At 40.8% G+C, this 22,180-nt stretch overlaps 1 protein-coding gene across 1 annotated transcript in view; it reads right to left on the reverse strand.

Moving 5' to 3' along the window:
- Window positions 1-22,180, reverse strand: part of ITGBL1 (integrin subunit beta like 1) — a 215,040-nt gene that overhangs the window by 83,353 nt on the left and 109,507 nt on the right. Inside the window, exons 4-7 of the mRNA XM_005303395.4 lie at window positions 19,410-19,532; window positions 12,208-12,348; window positions 10,367-10,507; window positions 4,333-4,479 (exon numbers count right to left, since the gene is read on the reverse strand). Of these exons, the coding sequence (XP_005303452.2) occupies window positions 4,333-4,479; window positions 10,367-10,507; window positions 12,208-12,348; window positions 19,410-19,532 (552 nt within the window). The remainder of the gene's footprint in view (window positions 1-4,332; window positions 4,480-10,366; window positions 10,508-12,207; window positions 12,349-19,409; window positions 19,533-22,180) is intronic.

Raw genomic sequence — 22,180 nt, forward strand, 5'->3', positions numbered from 1 at the left:
CACAAGTAGGCAAGAAGTGGGCTGACACCGGTGAGGAATAATTGTGTCTTTGGTCTGCTATCCCAACATGCCAGCCAGTTCTCCAATAGCAGTCTGCTTCCCCCTGGAGTGAGAAGGAAGCCAGGAAGGGAGCTGTGACTCAGAGTCATAGTTCTTTCCCTGGTCTGCTCCTGGGACAGAGCAGGGTAGATTGAACTGTTACAATCTAATCGTACATCAGTGTTACTGAGTCTAATTATCAAACTGTGGTTTATTAATTTTCCTTCTTAACTCCTTTTTCATTCCTAGCTGTCTTTAGGAAAAAAGAGGGAGATCCTGATTTATTTACTCCAGATGCTTAAAAATTTTTCTTTTATTGTGCTTCTTTTTCTCTTTCTTTCATTCTCTTATTGTGATGATAGGAATCCTTATAATTAAATAAAAGCTTAAATTCTGCAAATTCTGAATGTGTCATGCATATGACATGCCTCAACGCTGCTGAATTCTCTTATCTTGTAAGGCTGATGCCCTCTCTGTTACTGCTCAATCAAGAAAATAACTTGCACTATGTTTGAATTAAAAAAATGGCAGTTTTCTATAACTAAGTTTTGTGGGTGTGCGTGTGCTTAGCCCAAAACTTAGGCCTGTTGAAATTTAAAAAAACAAAATCAAAGCTCATTTGATAAAGCAGCCTACACTGTATGTAAACATGTTTTTTTTAATATACACACTAAATACATAGGCCCACTGAATCATCCAACTAGCAATGAGTTATAAAACTAATCTTGGATGAGTTTTATAGTCTATATTTAATTGATTACAAATAAATCCACAAGCCCAAGATCACCACCCCTCATTGCAAGGTACCACTTCCCAGGGAAAAATCTCTCTGAAATCAGTGAGTGTTGCAATATAAGCTGTAGCAATGCCAGCTGATCCCAAAACAAACAGATAATCATCCTTCCCCAGCTGAGGAGCCTTATAAATTAACTGAAAAACTGCTAGCTGAGACACGAACAACAGGAATCACATTCAGGTCTGCTACATGGCAGCCCAGATAATCACCTCTAGGCTTCCAGTCTGGTCCAAACCATGTTGTAATAGGCATATTCATATCACAATAGTCTATAATAAATAAAATATAAGACTTTGGATTTGCCTTTCATTCAAAGATTGCAAAACACTTCAACAAACATTATTGGTTTAATTTCTGAGAGATAAATATCCCGATTTTATAACAGGGGAAACTGAGAAAGAGAAAACAATGAAAAGAGACTGTGGCCTCACTCCCACTGAGGAATATTTATATTCCCTTACATAGGTAATTCTTGTGGAAGGGATGATTTTGCCCATTTTTTCCCAGCTACTATAAATAAAATGATATGATACAGATGATACACAATACACATATATATTTTTAAAACCTGCAGAATATTAGTCTCGGACAAAGTAATGTAAATCCAATGTACTTTCTCTTTATATGGGGTTATGAGAGGCTTATTTCCTCCCCCCCCCTTTTTTTTTTTCCTTTTCTTTTTCTTGGGCTGGCCCACACTTTGCATCTCCTTTACACAAGATTTTAAAAATTCAAAGTTGAATTTCTGGAAGATTTATGATTTTTATTTTCAAATCAGAAAATTTTGCAAAATAAGCTAAAACCTCAAGGTGGCCAGCCAAAGCTTCTATGGAATGTTTCTTCAATACCTCCTCAGCCAGTAACAGAGTTTACTTTGGCAATTATTGAAGTGAAGAATTATAAAACATTTCTAACTTACATTTCACATTTTAACATGAAAATACCACTTAGAAAGTAGTTGAACAATCTTAGGAATCCAACGTCATGACAAAATGCCTCATGTTTAAACATTCTCCATGAAACTCTCAGTACACATCAGTATTTAATATAAAAGGTGAAAGGGGTATGAATTTCAATTTTCTGCTCCCTGTTTTCTACATGTTATGGCTAAGGAGTAAATTATATGTGTGGTGCAAGTGGTATTAAGAATAACCATAATGTTTTGTCCTCATTTAGCACCTCTTATCCCAAAATATTAAAGTGTTTTATAACAAGTGGTTTAGTATCATGAACCCCACTGACTAACGGAGAAACTGGGGCACAGAGAGTGGATTCCCCAAGGACACACACAGCAAGTGACACTGTAACAAACAGCAGCTGCATCTCCTGACTCCCGGTCCCCTCTTCTAACCCAGAGATAAACTGTCTTACTAAACAAAATTCCTATTAAATTAAGATATTGTATGCATAATTTCCTACATACAGCAGTGCACATTTACTCTTATTTTCTTTGTATCCTAGCTAAGAGAGAAACATTACAAGAAAGTGACCAAAATAGTAATGTACAGACACCACTAACAAAGGCAAGGATTTTTAAAGGTGCCTAAGGGATTTAGGTGCCCAAATCCAATTGAAATTCAATTGAAACTCTCTTTGATTCCTTTGAAAATCCCAGTCAAGACATCTATGATATCAGAAACAAGAAAAAAAATCCAGTTTGAAAAGGGACAGATTGAAAAAACAACAAAAAATTAAAATGTAATACTCTTAAAACTCAACCCAGTCTCTAGAAGAAATTTACTCAGAGAACTAAATTGTTTGTAAGGTATTCCATTCCAGGAAACATGATTCCTTTAAATCATATACTGATACCAATAACAGGTTGGGAAAGCAGCCCCGCTACATTAAAGATGTTTGAGCAGGTCCTCTAGCACAATAACCTTTACATTTCAGGAATAGTTTACTACATGATGGAGGCAATCCCATGGTTACATCCATAAAACCTCCTTACAGGCCCCATATTCCCTTGCACCTTCTAGCATCTAGTTCTTTCTTGCTATTCTATCTATATGCTTATATGCCCCTCTTCACTGCAGTATCTGAGCACCTCACAATCAATCATTAATGGATTTTTATGCTCACAACACCCCTGTGAGGTAGGGAAGTATTATCATCCCCAGTTTACAGATTGGAAACTGAGGTAACGATAGGCCCAAACTCTGGGACCCTCCCATCGCATAGGGTCCTAAAGCCTGAGCTTCAGCCCGAGCCCAAACATCAACATGACAGTTAAACAGCCCCTTAGCCCGAGCCCTATGACCTCAAGTCAGCTGGCATGGGTTTTTAATTGCAGTGTAGACATTCCTTCTGTTAACTGACTGCACATGTGTAATATATTAGTAATATCCTAATCCAGCCAAATGAAAACATTTTTTTCCAGCACAACCAAAGGCACTTCCTCTTGTGACAGCTATTTCTCTGCTAAAAGGTCAACATTCTGCCGTCATAGCCTGATGAAAAGCAGCTGATAATTCCTAGTTCTTGTAGAAGATAACTAGTTCTGCACAAGAACTGTTATTAACAGCTATGCATTTGTGAAAGAAAAACATAGGCAAATGTCAATGTGGCACTGCTAACTTGGGTGAATAGCTTATGACCTTTGTTTGACCCTGGTTATTGCAGACAGTATTAGTGAAAGAAGCAATCATAAATTAAATGACATTTAAGGTTTGAGCAATAATTCAAAAGCAGCTTTAGTCCTTTTCCAGCAAATGCTACAGAGGGCAGACTTCATAACAATTTCAATTACCAATTCTAAAAAAAGTCTATATCATATTTACTGTTCTAGACTCTTGAGAGCAGAACCGTATTTCATATTCTGATAAGTGAAAATGAATGGAATCCATTCTCTTTTAGATGATTTTGTCCCTCTTGCATGTTATTTATGTTTATATTGTCCCAAATGCACACCTGAAACTGCATACTTAATTTTATAAAAGTCTGTTAATAAATAATTGTTTTAGTCAAAGCTTTTGAAAAGGCAACTGAAAAGTGAGCAGGCAGTTAGAAAATGGCTGTCAAGAACAACTATTGTATAGGGCTCAATCCTGCAGTCCGTGGGACAGATCCTCTGCTGGTGCATATCTATCAAAGACTATCATGTCTATCAAAGTCAATAGAGTTATACCAATTTACAAAGCTGAGGACATGACACTTTCAATTCAGTGGGAGTTGTGTCCAAGCAGAGGGTGCAAGAATAGGCCCATACTCCAAATATATCCTCACCAAAGAACTAATAGCAGTGATCTTGAAATCTCCTCCACAAAAACTGAACACACTGAAGTAAGTGAAATACAGTATAATGCAGCAGATGCCAGGAAAAAACAGGTACTCTTTCTTCTATTCTCCCTTCACCCTACCACATAAATCATGCAGACATGACTCATGCACAACAAGGAAAGTTCAAGCTCTTTAAAACAAGAAATATATGAATAGAAAAAATGTAATCAGAAGTAGATTATGAGAGCATGACAAAGATCCTAACGAACTTCACCTACCTCTTCCAGAACAAGGTAAATTAGAGCTTCCTTGGCATTTCTTAGAGCTGTCCTCAGCTGACAATGGACAAGAACGTGGATGTTCACACTTCTTTCCAGTCCATCCTTTTTTACAATCACATCTTCCACAATTACACTGTCCATGACCTTTACAATGAATAGAATTAAAGTCTTCTAAGTCAGTCTCAATCAGGGCAATAGATACATTAAAGTTCAATGACAATAAACACAGTCTCTAATTTCTAAAACTCCACTTTTATTAAATAATTATCATGGGAAGAGGTTCAGTATAATCAAGTCATTGCACCTAAAATCAATATTTCCTGTATGGTAATAATAATGGCTGCCACACTGTTTGTGTTATCATATAGTTTCTCGACCGGGGTCTCAAACTCAAATGACCATGAGGGCCACATGAGGACTAGTGCATTGGCCCGAGGGCCACATCACTGACAGCCCCCGTCGCTGCCCCCGGCCCCACCCCCACTCCACCCCTTCCATGAGGCCCCGCCCCTGCCTCGTCTCTTCTCCACCTCCTCCCCTGAGTGCGCGGCTCCCTGCTCCTCCCCCCTCCCACCTGGAAAGTGCTAAGTGCCACCAACAGTAATGCACCTCACTCAAAGGACAAAACACTCACTTAGATTTACTTCTGTTAACACCCCCAACACACACACACTGCACTGGGCTGCACCACCACTCCACTCCTGCTCTGCCTCTTCCAGGGGTGGCAGGTTTGTAGAAATTTTGGTGGTGCCCAGAACCTGCCCCCCCCAAACTCCACCCCCACCTGCCTAAGGCTCTGGGAGGGAGTTTGGGTGGGGGAGGGGGTCTGGGGTGCAGGCTCTGGGATGAAGTTTGGGGATAGGAGGGGGTGCACGGGTGAGGGCTGTGGGGCTGGGGATCAGGGGTTTGGGGCATTGGAGAGGCTCGGGGCATTGGAGAGGCTCAGAACTAGGGCAGAAGGGAAGGGGAAGTGCAGCCTGCCCTGGCCATAGTGGAAGGGGGCACTAGGACCCTGCGGCAGCAGGTGATGCTGGAAGCCGGCAGAGCGGAGTGGAGTCAGCAAGAGCTGCAGGCTCCGGGCGGTGAGGGGGCAGCAAGTGAGCCCGGGAGACACTTGGGGGAGATGCGTGGGGGTGGCAGGCGGGGCCGGGGGAGAGACCCAGCCCCAAACATTGGGGAGCAGCGAGCAGGGAGCTTAGCTGCCACATAAAATAACTTGGGGGAGGGGGCGCGGGGAGCTTGGCGGGCCGCAGGGAAGAGCTCCGCAGGCTGCGTGTTTGAGACCTCTGTTCTCAAACTGAATTGAATCATTTTTCTTTTCTTAAAAAATACTGTAGCATCTGATGTACAGTATAAATCTTCATACACAGGACTGTTAACTAAAGAGGTAAAGACACTCAAATTTATTTTCTCACAACAATGAAAACCTTTAGCAGCAAGGCAACCATAAGACAACTTATACACTCACCACAACGCCACTCTCCATGCTTTATATCACTACCATCACAATACTCAGTCTTACCAGCACACAAATACCCTCCGTTCAGTTCAACACTACTATGACCCACAATACATATATAAACACATTGTAAATCACACTGCAGTGCAAGACCCTTACTCAATCTACTGACAATTGCAATATTATATACCATGTCACATAGAAAAAGAATATGAAGTTCATGGCGTACTCAACATTTCATCCCTTATCAAAACCATACAACTTTACAATATATTTAAATAATTATTTTCAAAAAGTAGATCTACTTTATGGTATATTCTGCTTTAAAAAACTGACATGGAAATTATGTGATGCTGAATACAATTTGCCTTGGCCTACATCAACCACTCATTTGTGGTCAGCATCATGGGCTGTCTGAAGGACTGGAGGCAAGGCAGCGAGACTGAAGATCCGATTAAATCTCCTCTGCACATCCAGCAGAGAGAGTTCTAACTTGCACTCTAGCTTCTTCCATCAATCACTTAACGGGGCAGAAGCCTGGCAGAACAAAATATTCTAAGCATTGGGTGAAGAAAGCATGAGCATCAGAGTGACAGGGTGTATAAACCCCACACTGGTCAGGCGGGAGGGTAACCAATCACTTTTGGCAGAAGAGGCCATGCCCTCTCGCCCCTGCTGCACATGCTCCCGATGAAAGGCACAGATAAAAGGCAACTGGCCAGTTCAGTCGGGGCTGGCTGAAGAGGAGGATGGACGGGAGCAACCGGCTCCTGCTGAAGAACCGTCAGCTCTCCAGACTGCAGATGAGGGTAGTACAAGGGACCTCTGCCCTCAGGTACAGAGGCCAACAGAGACACCAAGCTGCTGCCCGTGGAGGATAAGCCCGCAGGAGACTCAAGGGTAGGAAGTGACCCAGGAATGTGTTGGGCGCCGACACTTGAATCTTCAATAAGGAGATCACTGGCTTCATAGGACCCTCAGCCAGAACCCGATAGAGTAGGGTAGGCCCAGGTTCCCTTACCCCCATCCCACACTTGCCACTAGGTGTTACCACTGAGGATCATTGATACAGACTGTTGGTTTGGTTTGCTCTGCCCCGCCTCGAGGGCAAAGGCCCCAGACTGTTATTGTCAGCCCCAGCCAGGAGGCTAAGAGCTCCAGACTGTTTGTTTGTTCTGCCGTCCCCCCTAGACCCGAGGGGTGGGGCCAGAAGTAGTACTGCCCTGCGAGCCAGGGCAGCACAGAGGATTATTTGCCATGAGATCCAACATCCTGGCAAGAAGATGTGACTCAGTGGGCCATGTCTGATATGACATCACGATTTGAAAAGGGGGCAACCCCCCCCCTTACACACTGCACCCCTGTGACAATCAGCAACATCTTTCTTCAGCAGCACAGTAAAGTTTGAAACAGGGGATAAATGCTTGTTTCATTAGACCAGCTCCCTGGCCAGCTCTGCTCCCAAGCACCTCAACCAGTCACCACCCACTGCTTTAAGTCCAAACCACTCTTCTTTTGTCCACTGTCCCATCTGGTTTTCTTCTTGCAAACTATAAGCACATATGTTTTATAGATCTAGTCTGACTACATTGAAATGTTTACACTTGCAAATACTATATGTCTAAAATGTATGCACTTACTAGTTTACATGCAGAAAATTGGAGGAGGCGGGGGCCAGGGTGCTCCCTCGGCTGACAGAAAGGCCAGCAGACCAGCTGCCATCCTGCAGGTGCACAGGAGGTGATTTTTCTTTATGTTTGTTAATTGTTTTTCATTTAAAAATGCTAAAGGCCGCTCTTCTGTCCCTTGTTGTTTTTGTGCACCTGCTGGCAGGCTGAGCATTGGCCATATGCCCCTGTGGCCCAGATGTGCATCTCTGAAAGGCTAATTCACTTTATTAACTCTCTCCGGCTAAAACAGCCATGTTTGCACTAACAAGATAGCAGCACATAGTCTATATGTGAATATGGGTGTTTTCATATGGGAAGGCTCATTTTGTTGTTGTTTTTTTCTTTCTATATCAGGATGTTAACATGATTATCTTTAAAGGAGGACAGTCCCTTGACAATGTGAACACCTCTAAGTGAAGATCACGCAGTTAGATACCAAACAGCATTAAACTCTTTAAAAGAGGACATCCAGTTGGCAACATGAAGTACTGTAAATTGCCAATCACCCCCAGGCAATGTGAAATCTCTTACGGGAGCTACCCTTCTGTGATGTTAAGCCTTAGCAGCAGGGCTCCCAATTCCCATGGTAAAGTCTTTGAAATGACTGGTGGCATTTCATTCAGTCACAGTAAAATTCTTATCTGCAACAGGGTTTCTATGATTCCAGTCCACTAATCTGGACAGGAAAGGTTTCCTACCTCTATCAATTAGGCAGGCAGAACAACATGAGAAACTTTTGAACCAGCTCAGCTCCCTTTATTGTCTATCAGGTTTGCCATTTTGCCTGGATTTTCCTCAATCTAAGTAAACCCCAGTGGATTTTTTACTAAAACACTGAAAAAAACTTGTTAAAACCTAAAAAAGTAACAGTTTTGAAAAGAAACATAGCACATATGCTTTGTGATTCACTTTGTAAGCACTGTTTTTCTGCAGACATAAAACAGTAAATATATTGTCAAAAATTAACAGCTTGAATTTTTTAAGTGCTTTCCCACATTATGGGTTTTGGTAATGACTTACACAGATGCAAAGTACCCTAGTTTGAACTGGGGTGAGTCACACTACTGAAAGTCAGTTTACATTGGTGCACTGTATCTAAGCTAGGGGTTTGCACAGTTTGTGAAAACAAGGCCCTGAATATAAGAACACAAGTGCAAAGCCTGTAATCTAGTTAGACATAACCCTCTTTTGTATTTACCCTTAGCTATTGATACACTTTTAACAAATTATTTGCTTTTTCTACAAGTGGAATATAACAAAGTTTCAATCAAATCAATTGCAGTGTGGTAAAACTCAATTGATGCTGATAGTAGTAAGTCTTAAAGATGGACAATATCCTGAATTCAATTGTCCTGTTTTCTGTTTAAGTGTTAGACACTTAGAGCTGATCAAAATTTCAACCAAAAAAGTGGGAAGAAAAAAAGTCATAAAACATTTTCACAAATGCAGATCTTTTTTTCTCCTTTTCTGACCAGTGCTAGTCCCAACATTGTATTTCAAACATAGTTGTGGTTAAGAAATCTGGATCTTCACATTTATCATTAGTAGAGAAGAAAGGACTAGAGGGTTACATTTCACAATCTCAGTTTCAGCCTCCTCTTACTGCTCTAGGCTCCTTTTGTGATCTTTTGATTTGGGATCAATCATGCTGGGGGGGGGAGGGGGAAGGGAGAGGGAAACTATAAACTTTTCAGAAGCTATTTTTAAAAATTATTTTGTTCTTGTGTGGTTCCAAATTTTTTTCTTAATTAGGTCAAGTCAGATTTCCACAGAACACTGCAGTATTAGTGTCGGACTGTAATCTGTCAAGTCCCTTTGAAGCTGCCTTCAGTTGCTTTTGCAAAATGTGTGCTTCTGTAGAGTCCCTTGGTGCACAAAACACATGCAATGTTTTAGTCAAAGTCTTCCTCATGTTTAGTGCTAATTTCATTGTATTTATGGTAATTGGATAAAAATGAAGAGGCATCATCTTCCCCAGAGTTCCACCAAGTGTCTCTGGGAAGCTGGGGCATCAATCCTTTTTCTGTCAACAAACCATGAGGATGTTGGTAGCTGAGAAAGAATTTTTGAACCTCCAGAAATGGGGTAGGACTGTGTTAGGTGTTATTCTTTCTCAACAAGGATTAAAATATTGTGCTGAGCACCCATACAGCTGAAGTTCTAGATGTCTGGTTCTGAGAAATGCTCTCATCTTTTCCCATTTTATTTTCTTATCTTAGCAAATAGCAAAGATCTTCTTGTTATACCCCACATTCTCGAATGGCATCTTGAGTATCTTGGACCCAATATTCTGAGGGGCAGCAAGGTACAGTTCAGAGGTAGATTCAACAGCATTTAATAGGAACACATATTTCCTGTATTGATACTAAAGTCACTACCATACCACTTTTTATGTTCTACCAACCACCTTGCATTAATAACAAATGTGGATTCTTTTAGTTTTTCCTTTATTTTTCCCCTCTGTCTCTTCATTTGCAGCAACTAGAAGTGACCCTGCAAGTTTCAATCTGTGTGGTAGAGTATATCCACAGTTAACAGCTTCAGTCATTCTTCAAATTGTTCATGCTATGTTGAACACGATGTACTTAGCATAACACAAATGGGTGCTTACAGTTGGGCTCCTTCATTCATATTTAGACAAGCTGGTCAAAAAGTATGTTTTGTGGAAAAAAATAAAGATGAAAGATTTTTAGTTTCATTTAATTGTTTCACAAAATAGCATGTTTTTTATTTTAAAAAACCTACCTACTTCCAATAAAATAATTAGAGTATGAGCCCTAATGTCTGCTGAGCAAAAATTACACTAAAGGAATAGAATGAGGAGTAAGAGCAAGCCAACTGGACATTCCTTCTTCCAAAATTAAATTCAGACATCTTGTTTACATTTATATATGCCCCTTACCTGAACAGAAGTCATCAGAATATCTGTCATACACTGCCTTGCAATTTCTTTCATCACACTTACAGGTATCTCCATGAATATCTCCCCAGTCACCAGTTGGGTCCACATCATGGCATGTGCATTCACCACATATACACGTGCCTAAGGAAAAAATACAGAGCAGAAATGGGCCTACCGCTACCAATGGGCATGAATAAGAATCAGTGTAGGAATTGAAACTTGTTGTTTTGCCTTCACAAAAGCTTTGTGAGCACAGGGTCACTGTTTCCAATGCTCATTAGTTAAAAATGTATGCAGTGGCTTCCATTGTCTACAGCTATCTTACTCCATAAAGGAGCTTAATTGCTTCTTCCATTTAGTCTGAAAGAAGGGCAGCTACCACATCCATCAGTTTCAGCAAGGTCTGTGATTGCCCACAGTTCAAAGTCACGTTTGCTGCAGCCACCAGCACCCTCCACTACAACAATAGGATGTATTTGAAGAGAACTGGACTGGATGAATCGATATTATAGACACTTGCATAGTTCATTCAGCGAAAAGAATGTTAAACTCTTAGAGTGGAAAAATTATGTAATGATGGTGTAATCCCAAACAATAAATTTTTAGAGTGACTTTGCATCAGCTCTCCTAGATATTCAGTATATATCAAAATATGTAAACTGGGAACACTGATCAAAAACCTATTAATAAAGTGAGTAGAAATAGCTTTATAAAGTCAAGTGGACAAAATCATAAATACGTGAAAAGTTAAAAAGAATTCTGGAAATAGTATTGGACAGGTAGTTCCCTTGTGCATCCTGCAGAAGTTTGCAGCTACCAGTTATACTGGAGCAGTGCAAATGAGTGTAACGATAAAGAAATGCTTGCTAGGTAACACATCTTAAAATTCCCTTTGGTAAGATATCACTATTACAGTGCAAATAAAATATCTAATTTGACACATAATGTTTCTATATTTATTGTTTCCTGTATTACACAAGGTTTTTTTTAAAGTTAAAGCCCAAAAATTAAATGAGCCTACATTCTTTCTGTATTTGAGCCAAGCGTTCAATTTCCCCATAATTAAGATGAGAGGGTTTTCTAAATGCTTTCAGAATAATTAGGTGCTCATACTATAGCAGGTTTTGTCAGTAGAGATATATTTAAGAAAGGTTTCTATGAGACTTGCACTTTTGCTCTTCTGTAATAGTTCTGGATTGCAGCCAAAGGAATAACATTCTCACTTTGAACTATTTGTTCACTGAAGCCAAGTATAGCAGCTGGTGAATACAAATCTCATTTTTTTCATTATTTCTTCCCAAATTGGCAAAATTAAATGGAAATTATGGATGAAATTCAAGTGATTGGACTTTGTGCAAAGAACTACACGTAGTTAAAAAAATCTATCTTCCAAGGCCATGAGCAGGCCCTCTTTGGTTGCTGTTCCAGGTTCTGAGATGAAATAATGACCACTGTTCTTTCATAGCCCATATTCAGGGGTTTGGGGAACCCAGGATGAGTTATCTGCCCATTACCCATCCAGTGCAGCCTCATTGTAGGAGCAAGAGGTGAAAGGGACTTCCCATTCTTGGGTCAATTTCATCTTATACATACATATTTTACATATACATATGTACACACATATGCATATAATAGGAAATATGTGTATTCATATACACAAACATATTCATACATGCATACATAAATGTATGTTTATGTGTACACACATATACACAGATGCCAAATTTTAAAGATTCATGTCCAGAAGTGAAAGGAGAGCAAAACCAAAAACTATTTCTAAAAATTATGACCTTTGTCCTAGTGCAGAATAAATGCACACATAAAATATGCGAATGACACACCTCTGTTGCTGCAGATTTTGCCATCTGGAGATGTGCATCTTTTCTTGATCTCCCATGGGGTGATGTCACACTGGAATTCACATTTATCTCCATGCCAACCAGCCTCACAGTAACAGTTTCCACAGTAACACTTTCCATGGCCTTAACCCAAAGCAAATTTTATACAGTGAGAAAAAGGCAAGTTTTTAAAAGAGCATTAACAATCTAACCATTTTTACTAATTTTCCTCTTCATCCTTGCAGTGTTATGATCACAACTAAAGCAGTTGACAGATTTTATTTCTGAATAAAATAAGATTTCTACAAAAGCAATTAATTATGTTGTATTGATATACCGCCATAAACCTATTTTACAAATGTTCTTCATTTGTAATACATAAATAAATAAATAATAATAAAATTAAATTTAAATGTATTCTTTTTACTTAATTCTTGAGTATGGATGGGTAAATTTAGTAGATCATGAATTTAACAGAAAAAGTAAAGAGCAACTTTAAATACACTACTGTGGCTCAATCTCTCAATCATGAACTACAGGGTACTGTGCACTTGCAACTTCTAAACAATGGGAGTTGGGGGAGCTCAGCCCCTTGCAAGATTCACTCCATGGGGTTCTGTGCCAGTGGAGGGCTCCACCTGTGCTGAGCAGCTTGCAGGACTATGGCTTTTGTTTGTAACTATTTTAAACAAGGAAAGTATGGACATAGACAAATCAGCTCTTAAAATTAAGAACTAGCTGGAAGATCAATCCCTTCCATGAATCAAAACAAACTTTTAACAAATTCACCTAATATCCCTCCCCCACCTTCAAAATCCTGAACAGGTCCTACCTTTGGTCATTTGGGACTTAATCCTACAAGTTTGTAAACCCTCTGATCCAATCTACCAGAGCACCTAACTTTCAGCAAGTGAATAGTTCAGTGACTTCAATGGGAGTACCCAAGTATTTAAAGTTAAGCATGTGGGACACTTCATGTGCTCAAAGTTAAGCATATAGTTAAGTACTTTGGTGAGCAGAGCCAGGACCTTGCAGGATCAAGTCCTTTCTCACTGTACTATGAGTGTCAGACTCAACAGCCCCAGCAATCTCTGCAAGAACTGGATCAGCTGCTATCCTCAAATATCTCATGTTCATTTACTATCAACAGTGCAAATTTTGAATTGTGACGTGTACATTTTACAGTCAAACATGACATTTCCATAGCTGTCAACCAATTAAGGAAAAGAAACAGTTCTGTATGACTTATGTAACTAACCAACCCAGAGCAAATTTCGCATTTCAAATATTCACAATGAATTGTTCATGAAAGCAGATCAAGAATTATTTCTGAACAAATTTGTGAATAATTTCTAAAACTAAATACATTCGAGAAATTGGCCATTTTTTGCAGACACTTCACACTGGTAGAAAGGAAGCTAAATTTGTGAACTAAATTGTTATAATTTTTTTGATCATCTCTATCTTTGATTATAGAGGGCTCATGGAACGATTCCACATCATCGGCTACAGTCTGCACCCCCTGCCAATCATCTTGTGACTGGGTGCCACTAGAGCACAGATGAATAGGCAAGCGAGTGTGGATGGCACAATGCAAACCATCACCATTGAAAACAAGTCACGTGTGTGTTCTGATTACAGGGCAAAGTTTTATTAACTGTCTTATGGCTGTTGAGGCGCAGAGACTGAGTCATAAACAGCAGCAGACTTGGCAGGCGTAATTTCTAATCCCTTTCTCAGCATCAAACTACCTACATACTTTATTTGGAAAGGACTGTCACTTGCGCAGCGGTCTTTTTAGCCACAACTATGCTCACAAGACGTAAAACCATCATCAGCGTCATCTTAGGTCATGAAGGATAACAACCACTTTTGACCTCTTCTTTTTTCCCCCTCACACTCATATATACTCAGAACTAGTATGAACTACATAATTTCATCTACAGTTATCTTGGAGTGGATCTATGGTTCCTGACTGAAGACAATGCTGTTCTATGACGACACGACAACAAATTGCAGGATCAGAGTTTAGTTAGCTATAATATGGTCCATGTTAAAAATCAGGCCGTATCTTTGCTGAAACTGAATATGAAATCCCTATGGCTAATCCCCCTGTGACAGGGCATCTGCCCCACACTAGCCCATAAAGGGTTAATAGAACCCTAGGGAGGCAGCACAACAGACAGCCAATGGGAGAGGACCCTAGGGAGGCTATGCAGGAATCAGCCAATTGGAGAGGGCTACGAGGAGCAGCCAATCAGGGCCAAGCAGGCCCATATCAGAAGAGCTGCAGGGCAGAGAAAGTCAGTATCTCCCTGGAGGAGGACTGGCTGCCTTGCAGGTAGAGGGGAGCTAGCACCTTGGACAGAGCAGTGCTGGGCAGGATCAGGGGAGCGAGAGTGAGCTCCTGGCTCACTGCTGACATGCTAGGGCCCTGAGACAAGGGCGGAGAAAGTGCTGGGGCTGTGGGGAAGTGGCTCAGGGTAGTAGACTGTGGGGTTGGAGGTGATGCAGCATGTGGCTGCCATCTACAGGGGGTCCCTGGGCCAGGACCCGGAGTAGTGGGTGGGCCCGGGTCCTCCCCCACCCCATTCACCATCGAGAGGAAGTGGATGAACAGTGGACTGCCATTCCCCCGGAATGGGGGGAGAACAGAGTGTGACATAGCCAGAGCGCTGTGCTCTGAAGAGGACGCTGTATCCTTTGGGACGACATGCATCTTGGAGCCGAAGTGACAATGGTGGGAGGAATCACTGCATTCCATTGGTCAGCCACTGCCCGCCACAAAGCCAGGCAGCCCCCCGGACAGTTAGGTGCTGACCCGCCACAGTCTGCCCTCCTCATGGAGTGTGTGAGGCTAGACCAGAACTTGAAAAGCAGATGGAAACCTTGCACCTGGCAAAAATAAGAAACCAAGAACTTTCCGGCTTGGCAGCTAGAATGTCAGGACCAAGTGTCCGAGATTGACAGACAATGACAACCTACAATACACAAGCACCATACTGAAGTCAGCTTTGATAGACTGTGAGCTGTACAAACTCAATGTTGACACTGCAACACTTCAGGAAACAAGACTTGCAGATGCTTGTCTAAGAGGCCAATTACATCTTCTTTTGGTAAGGTAAAAGCAGCAAAGAAAATCCTCTGCACGGTGTCAGTTTTGCTGTGAGAAACAAGGGGGTAAAGCTCCTAGAAACACCCATTGAGAAGTCAGAGTGTATCATCTCGCTTAAACTTCAGACGACCATCGGCTCTGTGAACATCATTAGTACCTATGCACCAACACTCAAATTTAGCCCTGAGGAGGATACATTTTACCACTCTTTGCATTAAGTCGTCAAAAGAAAAGCATCAACTGAGCAACTTCTCCTCCTTGGTGATGTTATTACAAGAGTCAGTGCAGACAACAACTCATTCATCTTGCCAATGCCAAAATGTCCTAGGCAATCTGGCCATGAGAATGGCCAACGACTTCTTGAATTCTGCACCCAAAACCAAATGTGCATTACCAATTCATATTTTACAGGAAAAGATCACCACAAAGTGTCCTGGCGACATCCACGATCAAGCCACTCGCACCAATTAGACCTTGTTATCATCAGGAGAAAAGACCTACCCTTAGCGCGGAACACTTGCACGTTCCACAATGCTGATTGTGACACTGAGCACTCCTTGGTTATTAGCGAAGTGAAGATTACAGCCAAGATACTACAAAGAGCAAAACCTAGGAGCAAGCCCAAAATCAATGCTATTAACACCAAAATGCCAGGAGTTTGTGCAGGCTTTTGAACTTAGCATACATGGGAAGTCATTACCAGAGAAAACAGAGGAATTTTGGGAGGATTTAAGAACAACAATCCATGAAACAGCTTTATCTACATTTGGGGGAAAGAGACCATCAAAAAAGGACTAGTTTGAAGAAAATGAGTGGAACTATTAACTCTCATCAATATTAAGAACACAGCCTATCTGGAACACAACAAGAAGCCAACAGAGAGCACAAAAGTGAGACTTTGACATGCAAAAACCGAGATGCAGTGAGCAAGCAGCCGCTGTGCAAATCATTACTGGATCAAGCTCTATGAAGAGGTACAGACAGCCTCAAAGTCATGTATGATGGCCTGAAGAAAGCTTTAGATACACTGTCAACAAGGCTGCCCCTCTCAAATCGCACAGCGGTGAAATCATTACAGATAAAAGCAAGCAGTTGTCTCATTGGGTTGAACACTATTCAGAGCTATACACACAAGAAAGAAACATCACCAGCGAATCACTGGACCAAATGCCAACTCTACAGGTCATGCCAGAGCTAGATGTGGAGCCCACTGTAGAAGAGCTAAGCAAGGTCATTGATTTTCTATCAAGTGACAAGGCTCCTGGAAAAGATGGCATCTCAGCGGAAATCAACAACTCCAACTCGCTACTATCTCGCTACTAAGTGTAGCAGGAAAAGCTTTTGCAAAAGTCATCTTAGTGCACCTACAACAGCTGGCGAATCGTGTCTACCCTGAATCACAGTGCGGATTCAGGGCTGGAAGATCAACTATAGACATGATATTTTCTCTGCATCAACTCCAAGAAAAGTGCAGGGAGCAAAACTGACTATTGTACATTGCCTTTGTGGTCCTAACCAAAGCATTTGACACAGTCAGCAGAGCAGGTCTACTAGCAATACTAGAAAAGATAGAATCTCCTCCAACTCTGTTCAGTCTTTTACGTTCATTCCACAACAATATGAGAGCAACTGTCCAGTTTGACGGGTCCACTTCAGACAGCTTTGAGATGAAAAGTGGAGTGAAGCAAGGATGTGTTCTTGCCCCTACACTCTTTGGAATCTTCTTCTCAATACCCTTGAACTGTGAGTTTAAGGACATGGAAGATGGAGTCTATCTCCACACAAAATCAGATGGGAAACTCTTCAATCTGTCCTGACTTAAGTCAAAAACCAAAGTCAAAAAGGTGCTAATCAGGGAACTTCTATTCACTGATGATGCTGCCTCATAGCCCGCAATGAAGATCTATTACAAGAACTCATGGACCGCCTTTCAAGTACCTGTCAGGAATTTGCTCTCACCATCAGCATTAAGAAAACAGTTGTATTAGGACAGGGGGTTCAATCACCTTAAATGCAAATCAGCTAGAAGTAGTCCAAAAGTTCAGCTATTTAGGTTCTACAGTGACCACCAACCTCTCACTGGATGAAGAACTAAATGTTTGCACTGGAAAGGCTGCCACTACATTTAGCAGACTAACTAAAAGAGCATGGAGCAACTCAAAGCTTACCATCAAGACCAAACTGCTAGTGTACCAAGCTTGCATCCTCAGCACTCATGTATGGTGGGGAAACATGGAAAACTTATGCTCATCAGGAGAAAAGGTTTAACAGTTTCCATCTATGTTGTTTACACTACATACTCAACACCAATTGGCAAGATAAAGTAATCAATGCAAAGGTTCTTCAAAGTTCTTCGACTGCGCTGGCTGGGCCATCTGAGTAGGTTGGAAGACGGATGCATACCCAAGGACATGCTACATGGGGAGCTATCAGAGTGAACAAGAACAATAGCCCAAGCTTCGCTATAAAAATACATGCAAGCGAGATTTGAAGGAATTTGGAATTGATCCTGACCAATGGGAAATCTTGGCAAGTGATCATAACAAGTGACGCCATCGTCTCCATCAGGGTATCAAAGTCCATGACAGAAGCTAGCTCCTACGGCTTGAGATGAAAATTGCCCGTAGGAAGCAAGCAGCTCCCAACAAAGATACATATATTTGCAATAACTGCCAAAGATCATGCAAATCTTGGCTTGGCCTATTCAGTCACATGAGACATTGCAAACCATCTACATCATAGGCTGCGATTCCCACCGTCTCTCGCAGATGAAAGGATGCCAACACATGTCTGTTTTCTCTATTTGGGGTCCAGCCTTGCAACTGCAACTGCACATGCTTAGCTTTTAACACATGAGGAGTAGCTCTATCGATACCCCCAGCACAACTATTCATGTGCTTAAAGTTAAGCTCGTGCATAAGTTTGAAGGATAAGAGCCTTAGTTTGCAAGGTCTCCAAGACACTATTCCTGTCTTACTGTTTGCAATATCAACTTTAATTGGGTCCTGATCCTGACTGGGGTGTTTGGGTCCTGGTATAATGTAACCAATTTCCATAGAGATGAATTAGGAAGTCACAAACACGAAGGGACGTGGTTCACTAGCACCCTTCTCTGGTAACTCTTGAATTCAACAGGCACATCAACATAAAATTGGAGTTTTACAGAGGTAAATCTAGTCCCCGGTTGGATTATGGCATCACTGAATGAAACGAGGGTAGGGAAAAGGAAAAAGCTTTATAATGAGACACCACACTGATGAGAAAGGATACACAGAAAAATGCAACAGGAGAGTTTAATGGGGTTTTGTAAAATGTCAAATGCTATCAAATGTAATAAAGTGTGGTATTTTCTCTTCACACTTGGTATATAAAATAAAATATATATTGAATCACTGACATATATCCCTCCCCAGCTTTTACTTTGGCCAATTATTTGATAAATTTGGCCTGCATTCCCAGAATATGGCTTCTTTAGAGGGTCATATTACTATCATCATTTTAAAAACCAACTTATTCCCTCCCAAGAGCAGCATGGAGAGTTAAACAAATAGAAATTATTTTGGTATCTATACACACATGGGTAAATACAGATAGTAATACATATTTGCAGTATTATGGGAATGAATTGGGTCCCCTTGTGTATGTGGGCGGGGGGGGGTGTTACTCCTTTCTAATCCCACTTGTCCCAATACAGTACTTCTCTGTTTTTACTGTATCCCCTCAGTCTCTCCCTCTTTCTTCCATCCTCGCACATATCCACTTCCATGCACCTCACTTGTTAGAAAATTAGCTGCTTTGTGGTAGTACCGGTATGCACCCTGGCTCCTGCTTCTCTTCATAAAAAGAGACAGTTTCTCAGGGCTACTATGTTCCTCAGATGATTGTTCAGCCCACTTGCTCATCTGAAATGTCTACTCACCCTTCACAGTAGGTATTCATGCTATTTATCTCTTTGTCTCTCAGTGCATGCATGCAATAAAGTCATTTTATAATTCCAATAAGTAAAAATCTGAAATACTGTATTACTCTATTGCATGTCTCAACCAGCTTTGACTGATTTCTTATTGTACTTATTTACTAATGCACTTACCTGTACAGATCTCTCCTGTTTCATCATCTATGCATTCTCGGTCATCACACTCACAAAATTTACCGTAGATGAGTCCATTCCCTTCCGAATTCTCACACTTGCATCTACCACATTGGCATACGCCTGTAAACATTCAAAAAAACACTCTCGTGATTATAGTTAATAAAAAGAATAGTTGTTGCTGTTTTAATTAATCCAAGAGTGGTTTTATACGCCTTATTGCTGAGCTCACTGAAAACTTAAGATAACCCAGGAGATCAGGGGAGTCCATCTGAAGTGTAAATAGATTTTTTTAGGTGTCTCACTCTACAAAGAATAAAGAACCATAACAAGAAGTATCATACTTCTCTAGAGCCAAGTAAAATTCACCTCCAGGGCTGTCTGTCAACAGCTACCCCAAAGGCATCATAAAATCCACAAACATGAATGCAACATTCTCTTTCTCTCATGAAGGAAGAAAGTTGAATTCTACACTACCAGTTTCTCAAGGATGGAATCTGACTTTGTCCAGCTCAATGGCCATATGGCAACAGACGAGCATGACAGCACACTTGAGATCCTAGAAATAACATTGGAAGCATCCCCTCAGTATATTTAGAGAGTCCCACAACATCCTAATATCCCCTACACAATCATAATTTGGAGAATGTGGTCCCAATGTAGTGAGATGGGGAAAACCCCAAGAAATCAGTCTGAATTAATTTTGGGGGAGGACAACGTGCAGTAAGAACTCATGCTCAGATGTGAGGGAAGAGGACTCAACTTTATATAGTAATTATCACAGCAATACCTTTAATTTGCCAACTGGCTAGCTAATTGCAGTGAAAATGTGAAACAATCAGCAAGTACTTTACCAATATATAATTAGAAATGGCTAATACAACTGTGAGCTTTTTCTGCAAGGATGTACATTACAGCGATAGTTGACATAATACTGGAGGATCGATCCCTCATTCACTGATCTTAAACTTTTCTGCAACATTCCTTGGTTACGAGAGAAGGTTCCTTGTCCTATTAATGTAGTTTTCACTAGGCTCGGCAAACCAGTCAATTAACTGTTCAAATAATGTCAAATTATCAGTCAATTGATTGCCTATAATTTGGCCATGGTCAAATACTGTAAAATATTGCAGCAAGAATACCCTGATATAGGTGGCAGTCTATCTTTTGATGGCATCGTGGTGCCATTCTTTCATTTGTTAGATCTTAAGTTCATTGTTTTGCATTTTTCTGAGTTAAAATAACTCACGTAAGCAATTTAGGGCTTAAATAACAAAACAAAACAAAAACTTGTGGAACTAACATAACATCTGCTGATCATCATGCTGATGACTCTGCTCATATGTTATAGCCCTTTCCTTTTCCCTGCTGGTGCATTGAGACCACAGCTCATCATGCTGGACAATACTGTCTTATTGTCTCCTTGTACTCCCCCATCCGTCTGTCTACATCCATCTGTTGTCTCTTGTCTTAAACTGTAAGCTCGCTGGGGCAGACGCTGTCTTTTTGATCTGTGTTTGTACAATTCCTAGCATAATGGGGCCCCAGGAACTACCACAATAAACATAAGAAAATCAGCAATTTGCATTCCAAAGTTATCTAGGAGTTTGCGTCAGCTGTGTTCATGCCTCTTGTGTCTTTGCTTTCCACCAAAATTCAGTAGATGAGATTACTGGAATAAAAACTGGTATCCAAAGCAGCACATGTAAGCTAATAATACATGATACTATTGCAGATATCAATTTTTAAATTCAGATTTGTATTTACAATAGAAACTAGACTGAGTGTCACACTCGTTCAGACAGGGAATAGAAACATGCCATGTGATCTACATGCCTAAGCTAAACAACTTGAATTTAAAAACAATGACAAGAACTTGATTACAAATAAGCTACAGATCTAGAATTATTTGTTGAAGTTCATTAGCGAACAATGTCGGATAATGAATAACTTCAAGAAAACTCCAATTTCTCAGCAGATGATTCACAAATAGAAAAGGAGAAAAAATGTATTCATTACAAGTTATTCAACCAGCTTTATGCACAACTGTGTGCATGCATTTATAGAAAATGTATTGGGCAGTTGGGCTCCTATCATCATGGTAGGCTTGTGTTTTTGAAAATATATATATATTTCTTTCTGCTTCAGATATGAACCCTAGAGTCTAAGAATAAAGCAATGAAAGTCAACTCCCTGAGTGAAAGACCCGGTGCCTAACTGGGCAAGTACTTGCAATAAATACACGATGATATCCTTCCTACTTCAGTGTCACACATATATCAGATACCTGTTCCAGGTGCTAGGCAATCTGACAAATATTTAAAAAAACATAGTCCATAACTAAACAAAATGATAGGAGCAGCCCAGTGGCCAAACCCGCACAACACCAATCATAGCCAGTAAACAAAAGACATTACAAAACGAAAACATTCCTGCCTCAAGTCCTACAACCTACTCCAAATCGTTCCAATCTCAGCCAGCTCAAATGGCTGCTCAGCTGGTTGGGCTTTTCAGTGAATCTCAAAAATGAACAGACTCAGGCCATCTCCAGCCAAGAGATGCGGGAGAGTGAATTCAAAAGGAAAGAGGGGGCTTCAGCTCATGCATTTCAGCTGATCACAACTGATGATGTCTCATGTTGAGAGCCAAACCCACATTTAGGTCTTTATCAAAAACAGTATTTTAAACTCCACCCAGAAAGAAACAGGTAGGTGGTGCAGATCCTGGAACACCTCACAGAAGAATGCTCTGCTTAACATTTACACATATAT

The sequence above is a fragment of the Chrysemys picta genome, chromosome 1, assembly GCF_011386835.1.
Source record: "Chrysemys picta bellii isolate R12L10 chromosome 1, ASM1138683v2, whole genome shotgun sequence".
NCBI classification, from domain to species: domain Eukaryota; kingdom Metazoa; phylum Chordata; order Testudines; family Emydidae; genus Chrysemys; species Chrysemys picta.